The sequence below is a fragment of the Phyllostomus hastatus genome, unplaced genomic scaffold, assembly GCF_019186645.2.
Source record: "Phyllostomus hastatus isolate PE091 unplaced genomic scaffold, TTU_PhHast_1.1 phas_contig_17, whole genome shotgun sequence".
NCBI classification, from domain to species: domain Eukaryota; kingdom Metazoa; phylum Chordata; class Mammalia; order Chiroptera; family Phyllostomidae; genus Phyllostomus; species Phyllostomus hastatus.
Window position 1 is genome coordinate 19,315,199 of NW_025333664.1, and position 16,278 is coordinate 19,331,476.

General features: G+C 37.0%; 1 protein-coding gene across 8 annotated transcripts in view; it reads right to left on the reverse strand.

Annotated features, from left to right (window-relative positions):
• The window catches only part of ITCH (itchy E3 ubiquitin protein ligase), a 137,101-nt gene that overhangs the window by 68,202 nt on the left and 52,621 nt on the right, over window positions 1-16,278 (reverse strand). For 5 of the 8 annotated variants that reach the window (XM_045832879.1, XM_045832877.1, XM_045832876.1 and 2 more), the window contains exon 3: window positions 11,055-11,145. In XM_045832879.1, coding sequence (XP_045688835.1) covers window positions 11,055-11,124 — 70 coding nt within the window. In that variant the 5' untranslated portion in view covers window positions 11,125-11,145. Of the gene's footprint in view, window positions 1-11,054; window positions 11,146-12,628; window positions 12,739-16,278 lie in introns of all 8 variants that reach the window. The other 3 variants (XM_045832880.1, XM_045832881.1, XM_045832878.1) reach the window with 1 other exon arrangement.

The following is a 16,278-nucleotide window of genomic DNA, read 5'->3' on the forward strand; positions in this document are numbered from 1 at the left end:
TGGGGGGAAGAGGGGAGGGTTGGGTGGGTGGGCTGGAATGGGAGTAAGTGGGAGAAAACTGTACTTGAACAATGATTAAAATAAAATTTAAAAAAATTTTTATTTATTTACTTTCTAGAGAGGGAAGGGAGGGAGATAGATAGAGAGAGAAACATCAATGTGTGGTTGCTGGGGGTTATGGCCTGCAACCCAGGCATGTACCCTGGCTGGGAATCGAACCTGCAACACTTTGGTTCACAGCCTGAGCTCAATCCACTGAGCTACGCCAGCCAGGAAATTTAATCTTTATTATATTTTCCCCCATTACCATTTAGTCCCCTTTTACCTTCCTCCCCACAGCAATCAGGACTCATGGACACGGACAACAGTGTGTTAAAATTTTTTTTAAATAGCCTTGCCAAAGACCTGTGGAAGGTATAACAAATAGATTTCAATCTAGCACAGCACCCCATGGTTTTCACATGTGACAACTCATTGCTTCCCTATCAATGAGGTGATCACAGCCAAGGAAATACTGTACCATCTGAATATCTACTCCAGCAGAAAAATTTAGAGAATGCCATTGCCCATAAGGTTAATGGACCCTTAGAGTTGCTAGAGGAGTTTGTATAGCAGCTACCCAAGAAGCTCAATCAATATTTAGTCTAAATCATAGATAGTCTGGACATCCTGGCAGGCACAGTTCCAGGTGGCAGCCCTGAATCTACTGACTTCACCTAGATCAAATATTTCTGTCCTTTTGTAGTTCTGTGTCATTTTGGTAGCATTCACGCCAACTACTATAGACTTGCTATTCTAACAATGTATGCACGTTCTATAAATTAGAGCTTCATCTTTTTTCTTAATATTTTCTTTTCCTTTTTCTTTTATTTATTTTTAGAGAGAGGGGAAGAGAGGGAGAAAGAAAGGGAGAGAAACATCAGTGTGTGGTTGCCTCTCACGTGGCCCACAATGGGGACCTGGCCTGCAACCCAGGCATGTGCCCTAACTGGGAATCAAACTGGCGAACCTTTGGTTCACAGCCCCTGTTCAATACACTGAGCTACACCTGCCAGGGCTAAGAGCTTCATCATTTTTTCAAATGCTTGGTATAATAAAATTCAATCTGATTTGAAATCAATATGCATTACCAAAAATATCTGTCAAAGAAAAACAAGAGCTGCAAGAGATAATGCTAGAAAAGTAGGCAATAAGGAGCCACTGAGGACATTTAAGTAAAAGAGTGCTATTCAACAGATTTACTGGGTGCCCACAACATATCAGGTATTGTTACAGGCACTGAGGAAACAGATGATCAAATTAACACTGAAACATTACTCTATTACTGTTGGAAAATTAAGTTGAAAGGGAGACAAAAGTAGAGGTTAAGAGGTTAATAGAGTCATCTAATCAAGAAACTGATGGTGGTTTGGACATGGATATGGGGAAGAATAACTATTTTCTAAGAAGAACCAATAGGATTAAATTGCATGAGGAAGTTGGGAAAAGCAAAAAGGATAACACCCAGGTTTCTGGCATGAATAACTGGATGGAAGATAGTGTTATTTAATAACATGGAAAAGAACAAGTTTGAGGAGGGTGGCATGGGCAGGAAATCAAGAGTCTTATAATGAAGGTACAAAATTTAAGATACTTGTAAGGCATCTAAGTGGGAACACTAAGAAGTCTTTTTCAGAACAGAATATATTCAAATGGGGACCAGACCTAGCTCTGAATAATGTGTACTATAAAGCTCTAGTACTTAATACATAGGCAAATTTAATCACAGAGTTGTTACAGAAATATACTACATCCCTATTTTTAATTCATTTCTGGCATGAGAAAAGGGGTAATCAAGTCAAAACAATTATGCATGAACCCATTATATTTCTGGGACTCTTGTGGTCCTCTGAAACAGATTAAACCTAGAACAAAGAGCAACTGCAGGCCTGACAAGAAGGAAATACTCTTTCTTCAGTGGCTTTTTAGGGTTCAAACTTTTGAAAGCTATTTTGACACATAATGCCACCCAATCCCACAAAGCTGTTTTGGGAAACTTTAAATTGGGAAATAAATGAGGTAAGGGAAACTAATACCAATTATTAGTACTTACTGTGTGTCTGATGCTTAAATATTGTCATTTTAATACTCATGACTATTCTGTGAGGTAGGTATTACGATCTTAATTTTTAAACATCAAAAAACAAGCTCAACAAAATTTAAAAGTTTACTGAAAGGTTACTGCAAACCCTCGACAGGATACTGGAATTTAAATTTTCATAATAAATTAACAATAAAATTAACTGCCAATTGTAAACTGGAAGAAAAGGAACTAGAAAAAAGTTAGTATTATCTGTTACTTAGGCCACTTCAAGAGACCTCTAATAATTGTCTGATTTTACTCTCACTTCTCTAATCCAATCCCTCACAGCTCTTAGAATTATCTTCCTCAAACAGATATGATCATGTCAATATTTTTCAATGATTCCCTAATTTCTGCAAAATGAAGTTTAAACTCTTCTGGAGCATTTTACATTTTTTACTATGTACTGTTCCAGCCTTCTCCTATACCAAATCCCACCTGGCATTCTAACTATCATTAGTTGTTTGCTTTCCTTCACAAGTGCCAAGCACTTTTCATGCCTCTGTGTACTCTATCTTTTCCCCTTTTCAACTCAATAAAATCCTACTTCTTTTTTTATCCTCAGCCAAAGACATTTTTTCATTGCTGACACATACACACACACATACACACACATGGATGGACGGAGAAAGAGAGAGATATCAACTGGTTGCCCTTGGTTGCCTTCTAAAATGTGCCCCAACAGAGGATCGAACTCACAACTTGGATATGTGCTCTGACTGGGAATTGAACCTGTAAACATTCGGCTCATGGGACAATACTCCAACCAAGCCTCATTGGCCAGGGCAAAAAAAAAAAAAAAAAATCCAACTTCTTAAAAGACAAATGCTTCCTTCTCTTTGTCTGAATACTTCTATAAACCTACAAAGCTCATTGTTCCCATCTCCAGGCTTCCATAGCATTTTTGTATTTATGTATGCCTCCTAGAACTTTTCATCCCTAGTTTTTCAGAAAGTTTATTAGTTTATACTTGTTTAATTCACCCTGTAATAACCATCATGGTAAGAGTGTAGTCAGTCTTTATAACTCCTACAACACTTAGTGATTTAAATAAACCTCAGAAACATTTAATACATTTGTTGAACCAAATGATTAGTCATAGTAGAAAACAAGTTTCCCTGCTTTATGGTCAGTCTGTCTCTGTCTATTTCTCTCTCATACACATACAATATCTACTGCATATACAGTTTGTGGTACATATTAGTATTGTTCTGATCAATAAATGCTTTGACCTAATTTCAGTTCCTCATCTTGTTTCTCTAATACAAAATAAAAACTTTGATAATTTAAATATCAAGAAAAACAAAAGTGACTCCTTAACTTATCTAAACTATTTTTGGAACCAGGAGGCTATAGTGAACAAGGGAAAACAATTAAAAGGTGCTAAGACTAGACAAATTAGCCATATGATGAGCTGATAAAAGATAAAACCAATTAGGAAAGGGCTACCTCTGTAGTTAAAAGTCATGACAGGCCTCTGGCAGAATTACGTCATGGCTGGGTAGAATTGGATATATATTCTTGACTTTAAATTTTAATTATGAAGGACCAAACAATCAGAGCTAAATATATGGTATTCCAGTAAATTTAGGCAAATACAGTAATGTTTAATTCCAATTATTAATAATTACAATAAGATGATTTCTTTTCCTCATATAATGAGTTTTGAGCCGCGGCTGGTATGGCTCAGTTGGTTGGAATATTGTCCAGTAACAAAAGGTTGCAGGTTTGATCCCTAGTCCCTACACTCATGGGAGGCAATCAATTGATGTTTCTCTCTCGCATTAATGTTTCCCTCTCTCTCCTTTCCTCTCTAAAAAAAGCAACGGAAAAAATGTCCTTGAGTGAGTATTTTTAAAAAATGAGTTTTGAGTAGAGATTGAGACTAAGAAATTTCTAGAAAATACCAAAGTACTTATTTTGTCAATATAGTATAATGATAGCAAACAGCAAACATCAAATAAAAAACAGAGATAAATTCAGTATAACTGAGGTTATGTATAGAACATAATTAAACAGGAAATGGCTAAAGACAGAAAAGGATGTAAGAAAATAGACTTACATCCAAGGTAAGGTATCCACACAACAGGATTAGAGAAAAAGAGTACATGATCCAGGAAATGCAAAAGTAAAAATCAGCAGAATCTAATGATGGGCAGGGATGCAAAGGATAATAAACAAAAAGGTAAAGAAAATACAATTTTTGCATCTATCTGTCAAATTATACAGCTAAGCTACTGTCCAACACAAGGACAATACAAGTATATTCAATACCAGACAAAATGTTAAGATCATTTAAAAGCCAATGGAACTTCCCAAAGGGAATACCTCAGTGAACTGCCTGGAATCTATGTGAAAGAGCAGCAAAAATGATAATCTTTCCTACTCAACTCAAACCTGAACAGCTAAATGGCTTTCAGCTTATGTCCATATATTAGATTCAAGTTATAGAAGGTATTAACTAATGCACTGGTACTACACTTCTTTATTTTGTGTAAATACTGAAAAGGAAAGGTGAGGCTGCCTTTCGTTTGATACTCCTATAAAAAATTCAGGGATATTAAAGTTCACCCAAGTTGATGAAGCTCATCCAACAATCCATTGATCAACACCACTATGAATTATTTTTTTAAACCTCTATTTTGCTACAATGTATATAGATGTCATTTCTCTGAAATAAGTGTTCCACTTGCCCTTTCTTAATCTGGTAAAACAAATTAGCAAATATATATTGTAAACAAATAACAGGAATATATGTATGTGTGTATGTATCAGAGAGTTAAGAAAATAAATTTGATCAGAACCACAGAGTAGAATTTTAACTTCTGATTCTAAATTCTATCAGTCTTTCAAATCAATTTTATAAAAACACAAATCCGAATGACTGTTCTTCGTTAAAAACTCTAATTACTTCCAATCTCCCTTAGCAATGATTTTTTTGTAGCTCTGACATACTTAAAGATGATGATCCACCTCCATTAATTCTCATGACGCCCCCTCTATGCAGCAGTAGCTTTTGGGGGCATAAAGGGAAAGCTTGTGCATTTCTTCATTCCTTTTTCTCATATTCTCTCCTGCAAGGATCCTGTTCTACCTCTCTACATTTAAACAGAAGCAATGCTTCAAGCACCACCTCTTTTGCCAGCTATTCTAGCCAAATAGTGATCTCTCTTTCGTGACCAAACTTATTATCTCTTCTGGCCATTACCATCCACCATGGCAATTATTTTTTACACCTACGTACTTATGCTTTCCTCAATTCTAGAAAGATGTCAAAGCAGCTTACAACGACGACAACAAAAAAATACTATAAGATTCATTAACACAGGATAAAAAACACAATGTCATTAAGGAGATTTGTGCAAATAAACCCTTAGATCTGCAGGTCCCAGCATTAAAAGCAGAAAAGTAAACAATGAATTATGAAGGGCACTTGTTTCTATTCAACTTGCCACTTTATTGTTGATTATCTTGTGCTTTCCATTTGTCTCATACTAATGATGTTTGCTAAATAAATAACTTTTATCCATTATTCAAGATTTTGTTTTTATTAAATTGTTTTTACCCTAAACTCTTGCATTCTCAGAATTTTTAGACCCAAGATTAAAAACTTTTAAATGGCTGAGGATTACACATCTTGATATGTCTTCTGGCATTTATTAAATATTTTTCTTACTATGATAATATGTTAATGATAAATCAGACAGTTACTTTATGAAAAGAAAGTCTAAGGAATATAAACAAAGGGACTTCTGGTCAAGATGGAAGCATAGGTAAATACAACTTACCTACTCATACAACCACATCAAAATTACAACTAAAATATACAACAACCATCACTCAGAACTGTCAGATTGAGTTGAATGGAACTTGACAACTGCTGAATTAAAGAAACCAAACCCATACAGACTGGTAGGAGGGGCAGAGATGCAGAAAGTGCAGGTCGGGTAGTGGTGAATAAAAATTTGGGCGAGATATTTTGGAATCGAGGAGTCTCAGCCACATACTAGACCCCCAACCAAGGGTTCAAGTGCCAGGAAAGTAGTCCCTATAGAGGGTAGTCCCCATAACTTCGGGCTGCAAAAAACAGGGGGGACTAAGTTGGTGGAAGAAACTTCTAGAGTCCTAAGCAGTTTCTCTCATAGAACCCACACACGGACTTAACTCAGACTCACTCCTCCTTCTGAGATCCAGCACAAGAGTAGCTGTTTGAAAGGCAACAGTGGCATACGGGGGAGGCTTGATCTGTCTTGCATGAAGGCAAGAGCTGGGGAACAGTTTTCTCCCAGATAGAAAGGCAGGCAGAGTCTATTATCCATTTCCTGAACCCTCCCACCGCAGGGCCACAGAGACAGCAGGCTGGTGCCACCAATCTAAAGACTCCATCAAAGAGTTTGCCCTAGGCTTGAGATTCCCAGAGACTCCACCCAATTTATGGGCCCACTCAAGCTGCTTTTCCATATAATGGCTAGTCTTGGCTCATGCTTCACAACTTCCTAAATCCTCTCAAACAGGCAACAGCCAGCCTCACCTGAATCACCAACCCCATACCTCTTGCTAAGTGGCCCAGGCAGGCACTAACAGCAGACAAACTAGACTCTTGGCTTATCTTCAACTGGGAATCTCCAAGTTCAGCACAAGTAGCAGCCATCTCAGGCTGCTTTTTAGCTCAGGCAGGGTGGCCCCAGGCAAAACACAGGTGAGGCTGACGCTGGCCTGTACCACCCAGGGAAAACCCAGAGGATGAGCACCCAGTCGACAGCTACAGACCATGTCAGAGTATAACCACCCTGCCCCTGCACAGCTGATCCTCCACAGAGGGCGGAGGCTGGTGGACAGTGGTTACAATCAGTCCTTGCAGCTGACTGGCCTGGATAAATCCCTCCCATTGACCTGCCAACAGCAATCAAGGCTCCCTTACAGTAGGAGGGTGTACTCAGCCCACATGAAGAGTGCACCTCCAGTATCCAGCTTGGGTGATAGGGGAGGCTATGCAACTGGACTCTACAAGTCACACTACCAAGACAGGGAGTCACAGCAGCTCTATCTAATACATACAAACAAATGAACACTGGGAGGTTGCGAAAACAAGGAGACAAAGAAACATGGCCCAAATGAAAGAACAGAGCAAAACTCCAGAAAAAGAACACTGGTGCAGAGATCAAAACACTGGTTACAGGGATACTCAAGGAACTTAGTGAGGACCTCACAGTATAAAAAACATCCAGCCAGAAACAAAGGATACACTAATTGGAATAAAGTACAATTTACAGGGAAACAGCAATAGAGTAGATGAGGCCAAGAATCAGATCAATGATTTGGAACATAAGGAAGCAAAAAATAACCACGCAGAACAAGAAGAAGAAAAAAGAATCCAAAAAAATGAAGAGTGTAAGCAGCCTCTGGGACAACTTCAAATGTTACAACATTAGCATCACAGGGGTGCCAGATGTAGAAAAGAAAGAGCAAGAAATTTGGAAATCTAGTTGAAAACATAATGAAAGAAAACTTCCCTAATTTGGTGAAGGAAATAGACAAGCAAGTCCAAGTACCAGAGAGAACCCCAAACAAGATGGACACAAAGAGGCCCACTCCAAGACACATCATAATTAAAATGCTAAAGATAAAGAGAATATTAAAAGCAACAAGAGAAAAGCAGTTACCTATAGGGGCAGTCCAATAAGTTTTTCAGTTTATTTCTCAAAAGAAACTTGCAGACTAGAAGGGATTGGCAAGAAATACACAAAATCATGAAATGAGGGTCCAATAGACAAGATTGCTCTACCCAGCAAAGATATCATTTAGAACCAAAAGGCAGATAAAGAGCTTCCCAGACAAGAAAAAGCAAAGGAGTTCATCATTATCAATGCATTATTTTATGAAATGTTAAAGGGACTTATTTAAGAAAAAGAAGATCAAACCTATGAACAATAAAATGTCAACAAATACATTTCTATCAAAAAACAAACTAAGCAAACAAGAAGAACAAGAGACAGAAACATTGATACAGAGAGTGTTTTGATGGTTGCCAGATGGAAGGGAGAATGGGTAAAGAGGTGAGAAGATTAAGAAGTACAAATAGGAAGTTACAGAATGGCTATGGAAGTACAGTATAGGAGATGTATACTGCGAAATGCATCTGCCAAATAACCTATACACATGACCCATGAACAAGAACAATGGTGTGTGGATTCCCTGAGGGAGTAGGGGATGCTGGGTAGAGGGGGACAAAGAGGGAAAAACTAGGACAACTGTAATAGCATAATCAATAAAATATAATTTTAAAAAAGAAAGGGCCCTGGTTGGTGTGGTTCAGTGGATTGAGTGCCAGCCTGCGAACCAAAGGGTTGCCAGTTCGATTCCCAATCAGGGAACACACCTGGGTTGTAGGCCAGCTCCCCAGTAAGGGGCACTTGAGAGGCAACCACATATTGATGTTTCTTTCCCTCTCTTTCTCCCTCCCTTCCCCTCTCTCTAAAAAGTAAATTAAAAAAAAAAAAATAAAGGAAGATAAACCTAAATTTAAATGAATATAACAATATTTGTCTTTGAAGACTGAAATGATATATTAGAATTCCTCACTTCATTATTTTACTGAGTGTTTAAAATAAAAAGCATGTAGCCCTGGCCTGGTGGCTCAGTTGGCTGGAGCACCATCCCATACACCAAAAGGTTGCAGGTTCAATCCCTGGTCAGGGCACATACCTAGGTTGAGGATTCAGTCCCCAGTTGGGGTGTGCAGGGGAGGCAACCGATTGATGTTTCTCTCTCTCACTCTCTCTCCCTTCCTCTTTCTCCAAAAGCAATGAACATGTCCTCGGGTGAGGATTTAAATAAATAAGTAAGTAAGTAAGTAAATAAATAAATAAATAAATAAAAATAAAAATAAAAAGCATGTATACTAATGTATACTATTGGGTTGGCCAAAAAGTTTATTTAGTTTTTTTCCACACGATGGTTCTGGTAGTGTTTACTTGTCTTTAACTTCTTTCAAAACAATTGTTAGGTTGTATTGTGACAGCTGTCTTATCAGTGTGCATTTTTTAAGAAACATCAAAATCGGTGAATTTTTGTGTAGCCATTTTCATACTGAAGATGGAAGAAAATATTCAACATTTTCAGCATATTATACTTTATTATTTCAAGAAAGGTAAAAACATAACTGAAATGCAAAAAATGATTTGTGTGCTATATGGAGAAGGTGCTGTGACTGACTGAGTGCTCAAAGGTGGTTTGTGAAGTTTCCTGGTATTACTAACATTTTGGCCAAATAATTCTTTGCTGTGAGGTTGTCCTGTGTATTGGTAGACATTTAGCAGCACCCCTGGCCTCTGCAAACTAGAAGCCAATAGAAGGAGATAGTAGACATACTCAAAATATCCAAATCAATAAAGTTACTGGTGAAAATGAATAATGTCTTTTATTTCATGGAAAAAAATAAACGAACTTTTTGGCCAACCCAATACTTGTCTAATCTGAAAATCAAAGAATTTTTTAAAAGATTGTTCCAATTAAAGATCTCAATATTAAGCTTTCCTCTCAAAAAGAAAAGCCATAAGAATCCTGGCCCAATTTAATCAGGTACTCAGTCTAACTTCAGGATGGGAAGAGAGGAAACAATTAGAAACTGACTTCAGCAAAAAAACAAACAAAACACACACACACACACACACACACACACATATCTTTTTTAGGAAATCAGACATTTCTTAGGAAACAGACTCTAGTTAGTGAAGGAATTCCCAAAAATAAATCATAAGATCCTGTTACCTTAAGAAGTGATACTTTATATACTTCAATCACTTTTAGCTTTTGAGGATGACAATAAGACTAATTTTTTAGTTTAATAATTCATAATACATAGGTGAGTATGGTAGAAACTAAAATAACATACAGAAGATGATAACTGTTCTATGAACAATAAATGCTATTAACTTTAAAAGGGAGAGACTGGGATTTTGCTGTGTGATAGAGACACATGCATGTCTGAAGAAAATCCAGTGATTCACCTTGACTAGTACAAATAATTCATATGTATAAAGAACTACAAAGAGATCATATGGAGCCAGACCAATAACTTAGTGCAAGCTAAAGAAATTCTATACCATAGGAAAGGAAAAGCTCTGAGGTTTTCTGAGCAGGCATGCAACATCAGGTGGCATGTTAAGAACATTAATCTGAAAGTACTATACTTGGTTAATAGATTAGAGGAAGAAACAAAGACAGATATATTAGTTAAATAAAAATAGCAACCAAAGCATTTAAACAGATATTTCTTCAAAAAAGATATAAAAATGGCCAACAACATATGGAAAAGATGCTCAACATCATTACCACCAGAAAAGGGCAAATCACACCCACACAAGATACCACTTTATACTCACAAGGATGTCTATAATCAAAAAGCAAACAACAGATATAGGCAAAGATGTGGAGAAACTGAAACCTTCATACAAAGCTGGTAAGAATGTTGAATGATGTGAGATGCTTTGAAAATTTGGGATTCTTCACAATGCTAAATAATGGGTATTATATGATCCAGTGATTCCACTCCTAGGTATATACTCAAAAGAGAACTAAGAACATACAATTTTCACAAAAACTTGTACATAAATGTTCATAGCATTATTTATAATAACCAAAAAGTGGAAACAACCGAAACATCTATCAACTGACAAATGTATAAATAAAATGTGGTATGTCCACACATGAAATATTATTTGGCAATAAAAAGAAATGAAATACTAATATACACTACTCGAGAATACCTTGAAATAAAAATGTGATTTTTACACATGTACACATTTTATTTGTTCATTCATAATGCAAATATTAATTTAGCACTTGATATGAAGCAGTCACTAAAGATTTTCTTCTCTTAAGATTGTTTTTTATGTTGAAGGCAAAAAAGTAGGTCTTTTTAAAGACTTACCAGTGATCTGAAGTTGTGATTTCATGGTCAGGCTACCCATTGAACCAGGTTGTGATCCACTGTCAGACATACCACCAATAGGATGGCAAACCTGAACATTGCAAAGAAAATACTTATAAACATCAAAAATTCCCATTTAAAAAATATATAAATAGTGCTAACCAGGCCATTTCCACATCCCACTGAAGGCCACAAAACTGCCAGTGGCCTTCAACATTGCTAAATATAATTTTCAATTCTAGTAGTCATCCTGCCTAATCTATTGGCAACAAAATTGGACATAGTTGATTATTCCTCTTCCCAAGGTTTACCTTCTTCCCTTGAGTTTCCAAGGCACCTTCTCTAAGTTTATGTTGTACCTCAATGATTGTTCCTTCTTACTCTCTTCTAACAATTCTTTCTCTTCTCTCCATTCTTTTAATGTTGGAGTAATCTAGGGATCAATTATTGGTTCCCTTGTATTTCTTGATACTCATTTCCTCAAAAATATCATCCAGTGGTGTGGCTTTAAATAGCATCTATATAACAAAGAGTTCCAACTTTGCATTTCTATCCCAGACTTCACTCCTCAACTCTAAACAACTTTATTTGGGTATTTCAAGATATACCAAACTTAACATATCCAAAACTGAACTCCTCATCTTCTCTATAAACTATCTCAGTTGATGGCAACTCCAACCTTTCAGATGCTAGGGCTAAAACTTTCAAATACTCCTTGACTCCTTTCTTTTATATTTCCCTTCCAACCTGAAAGCAAATTTTGTTCTTTCTGTTTGCAAAACATATCCAGAATCCAACATTTCTCATTACCTCTACCACTAATGTGTTCAGAGCTGCCTCTGACAGCCATCTTTTTCCTACATCACGCCTAGATTATGTAAATCTCCTAGATTACTGCAATAACCTAACATTCTACCCTTGCCTAGCCTCAGTATCTATTCTTAACACAACCAGGATGACTCTTTTTAAAATACTGAAAACCCATAAAAGGCTTCCCTTTTTATTGAGTAAAAGCCTGATTCCACACGATGACCTAACAGACCTAGTATCATGTGCTTCCCCTGCTCACAACTTCCTGATCTTATTTCTATTTCCTTCTATCCTCCTCCCCTACTCAGGCACCTTACTTCCTTATGATTCCTGCATGCTCTAGCCTTAGAGACCTTTATTCTATTTGATTTCTTGGCAATTTTACAATCTGTTCTACCTATCCAAGTCATTTTCTCCTCCTACAGAATATATCACCTCCTGACACACTAAGTAATTTACTCCATAGTTTATGGGTTTTCATGTTCTTGTCTAGACTATAAAGTCCATGTGAGCAGGGATTTTGTGTTGTTGAAACCCAGAACCCAAAATAGTACCTGACACACAGCAAATACTTAAATATCTGTTCAATAAAATGAACAAAGAAATGGCTATTATCGTAAATTACACATGAAAAACTGCAACATTATCTTCTTCAGTCCCTAATCAGGCAAGTTAATCCCCATGTAAAAACAGCATAATTGGTATAACGAAGATTTTATTAAGTGTAGGGATACTTGGGCTTGATTTCCTAGCTTAATACTTACTTTATGATACTGTTTTAGTTATACAACCTCTTGAGGTCCCAGTTTCCTACCAGAAAAATGGGGATAATACCATCTCTAAATCACAGGGCTGTTGTCAAGATTAAATGATTCTGTAATTGAAAAAAATACATCATGAACTATGTTTGAATTAAACTAAGTATGTTTTAATATAAAAATCTGTGCTTGGGCTTTTGGGGACTGGATGCAAATATTAGAAATAGTTTAAGTGGGCCAAGGTAAAGATTAAAGTAAAAAAAAATTTAATTAGCACTACTTCCCAGATACTATAAAATAGGTATACAAATACAAAAAAGCAAACGACATATCATTAAACTGTAAATATTACCTTAAACTTTATAAAAAATCAGACTTTAATAACATTTTAAATATAAAACAATTCTGATGTCTTCACAAATCTCTCAAAATGAAATGGAACAACAGTCCCTACTGAAATGAACTCTAGAAAATCCAGCATTTTATTCCTTGACTTACACATGAAAACACTCGAAGATAAAATGTGGCCTTATTACAGTGACTAAGCTCATTCCTCAGTCTGGTATATATATTCTTCCCTTCACCTCCTTTGTTTGTTTAAACTGTACCATTTCAGAGGTTTTATAAGCTACAATTTACTAAAAGAGCCCTTTTATTTTAAATAGGAAAGGCATACACCACAACTAAAGTCATTAGTAGTCACCCAGAATATAAAGAAAATGAGACGTTAACAGGTAAGTTTTAATAATGCATTGCATAGGATACTCTTCTGATTCCAAGTGCTTGTTATAGAAAGGACCCTCAAAGATGACATTACCACATTCTATATAGTTATTACCCTCTCCTCAATACTCAAGGCTATTTGCCACAGAACTATAACATCAAAAGATCCAAGATGGTAGAGGAGTAAGTGGAAGCTACATTAACCTCCTTCCTGGACCAATCTGGAATTACAACTAAACTGTAGGGACATCATCCTGAATAACCAACTGAAAACTAGCTAGAGAGACACTTTATAATCATGGACAGACAGAAGAAACCACTTCAGCACAACGAGACTGGTCGGGAGTGTGGAGGAGGTGTAAGAGGGCTAGCTGGGCTCCCATGGGCAGCAGCTGAAGTTCTGAAGGAATATTTCAACAGCTAGGGGGTTCCACCTAAGAAGTGAGGGGTCTAAACCTCCAGCTGGACTCCCCAGCCTACAGTAGCAGACCTGAAAAGGAACCCAGATACCATTTCAGTTGTAAAAAGCAGCTGGGTTTCTGTCTTGCCAGGAGACAGCTGGAGACTCAAAAGAGCCTCTAAAAGGGCCAGTGTACAAAATTTGGTTTGTAGCCACTTACCCTGGGCTATGGCAGAGAGAGGGCAGAATGTACTATAGATGCTTGGAGGGAGTCTGGGGTTGGCGTTTCCAGGGAAAAAACTGAAGGAACAGCCACCAGGATCCCTGTGCTGAGTCATTCCCTATACAGCAGAAGCCATCTTTGTCAGGCAAAGCACTCCTCTCCAAGTGGCATCAGCCTGAGGGGAAGCAAGAGCCCAGCCTGCAGGAATGACTCTGTCCTACCCTGTGGAGCTTAAGTCAGGCTGCTGATTATAGCTTGAGGCTATATCACTAATCAGTTTAACAACTAAGGTAAAAAATACAAAGAAACAGACCCCAAATGAAAGAACATGAGGATTCCCCAGAAGAACTAGATGAAATGGAGGCAAGCAACTTATCAGATTGAGAGTTCAGAGTAATGATTATAAGGATATTCAACAGCATGAAAAAAGACATAGAAACCATAAAAAAAAAGTCAGAAATAAAAAAATGCAATATATGAAATAAGTAATGGCCCTGGTTGGTATGGCTCAGTAGGTTGAGCACCAGCCTGCTAACCAAAGGGTCACCACCAGTTTGGTTCCCAGTCAGGGCATATGCCTGGGTTGCGGGTCAGGTCCCCAACTGGGGGTGTGCAAGAGGTAACCACACACTGATGTTTCTCTACCTTTTTTTCTCCCTCCATTTCTCTAAATATAATAAAAATCTTTTTTTTTTTAAATGAAATTAATAATACACTGGAAGGAATAAATAACAGATTAGATATAGCAGAAGACTGAATCAGTGATTTGAAAGACAAGGAAGAAAATAAAAAAAACAGGCAGAGCAGCAAAAAGAAAAAAGAATTTTTAAAAATGAGGAGAGCTTAAAAAACATTTTGGACAACATGAAGCATAACGACATCCACATCATGGGAGTACCAGAAGGAAAGGAGAGCAAGCAAGGGATCAAGAACCTGTGTGAAGATATAATGACTGAAAACTTCACTAATCTGGTGTAAGAAAAGGACACTCAAGTCCAGGAAGCTCAGAGAGTCCCAAACAAGTTGGACCCAAAGAGGCCTACACTGGGACACACCATAATTAAAATGACAAGGCTTAAAGACAAGGAGAGAATCCTAAAAGCTTCAAGAGAAAAACAGGTAGTTATATACAAGAGAGCACCAATTAAGACTGTCATCTGATTTCTCAACAGACACATTTCAGGCCAGAAAGAAGTAGTCTGAAATATTCAAGGTGATGAAAAGCAAAAACTTGCAAGTAAGACTACTTTACCCAGCAAGGCTATTATTTAAAATCTAAGAAAAAATAAGGAGCTTCCCAGACAAGAAAAAGCTAAAGGAGTTTGTTAACACCAAACTAGTATTGCAATGTTAAAGGGAGAAAGAAGAAGTGGGGGGGGGGGGGGGAGTAATGGGGGGAGGAAACTAGTCTAACAATAAAATGGCACTAAATATGTATCTATCAATAATCACCTTAAATATAAATGGCTTAAATGCTCCAACCAAAAGACACAGGATAGCTGAATGAAGAAGAACACAAGACCCATATACATACTGCCTCCATGAGACCCATCTCAGATCAAAAGATACACACAAACTAAAAGTAAAGGGATGGAAAAAGACATTTCATACAAATGGAAAGGAAAAAAAATACTGAACTAGCAGTACTTATATCCAACAAAACAGACTTTAAAACCAAGGCAATAGTAATAGACAAATAAGGGCACTACCTAATGATAAAGGGAACAATCAAACAAGAGGATATAACCCTAGTAAAATTTACTAACAACATCCACATCCAACATAGGAGCACCTAAACATATGAAGCAAATCTTGATAGACATAAAGGAAGAGATTTACAGACATATGGTCATAGTCAGGATTGTAAAACCCCACTGATTTCAATGAATAGATCTTCCAGGCAGAAAATCAACAAGGATGAAGTGGCCTTAAACGACACACTAGATCAGATGTATTTAATTGATATCTTTAGAACATTTCACCCCAAAGCAGCAAAATATACATACTTTTCAAGTGCACACGGAATGTTTTCTAGGATGCACCACATGCTGGGACACAAAATAGGTCTCAATAAATTTAAGAAGACTGAAATCACATCAAGCATCTTCTGTGACTACAATGCTATGAAACTAGAAATCAATTACAAGAACACTGAAAAACACACAAAGACATGGAAGCTAAAGTACATGTTATTAAACTGTGAATGGGTCAAACAACGAGATCGAGAAAGAAATCAAGACACCTTGAAACAAACGAAAATGAGGACACAACAATCCAAAATCTGTGGAACACTTAGAAAGCAATCCTAAA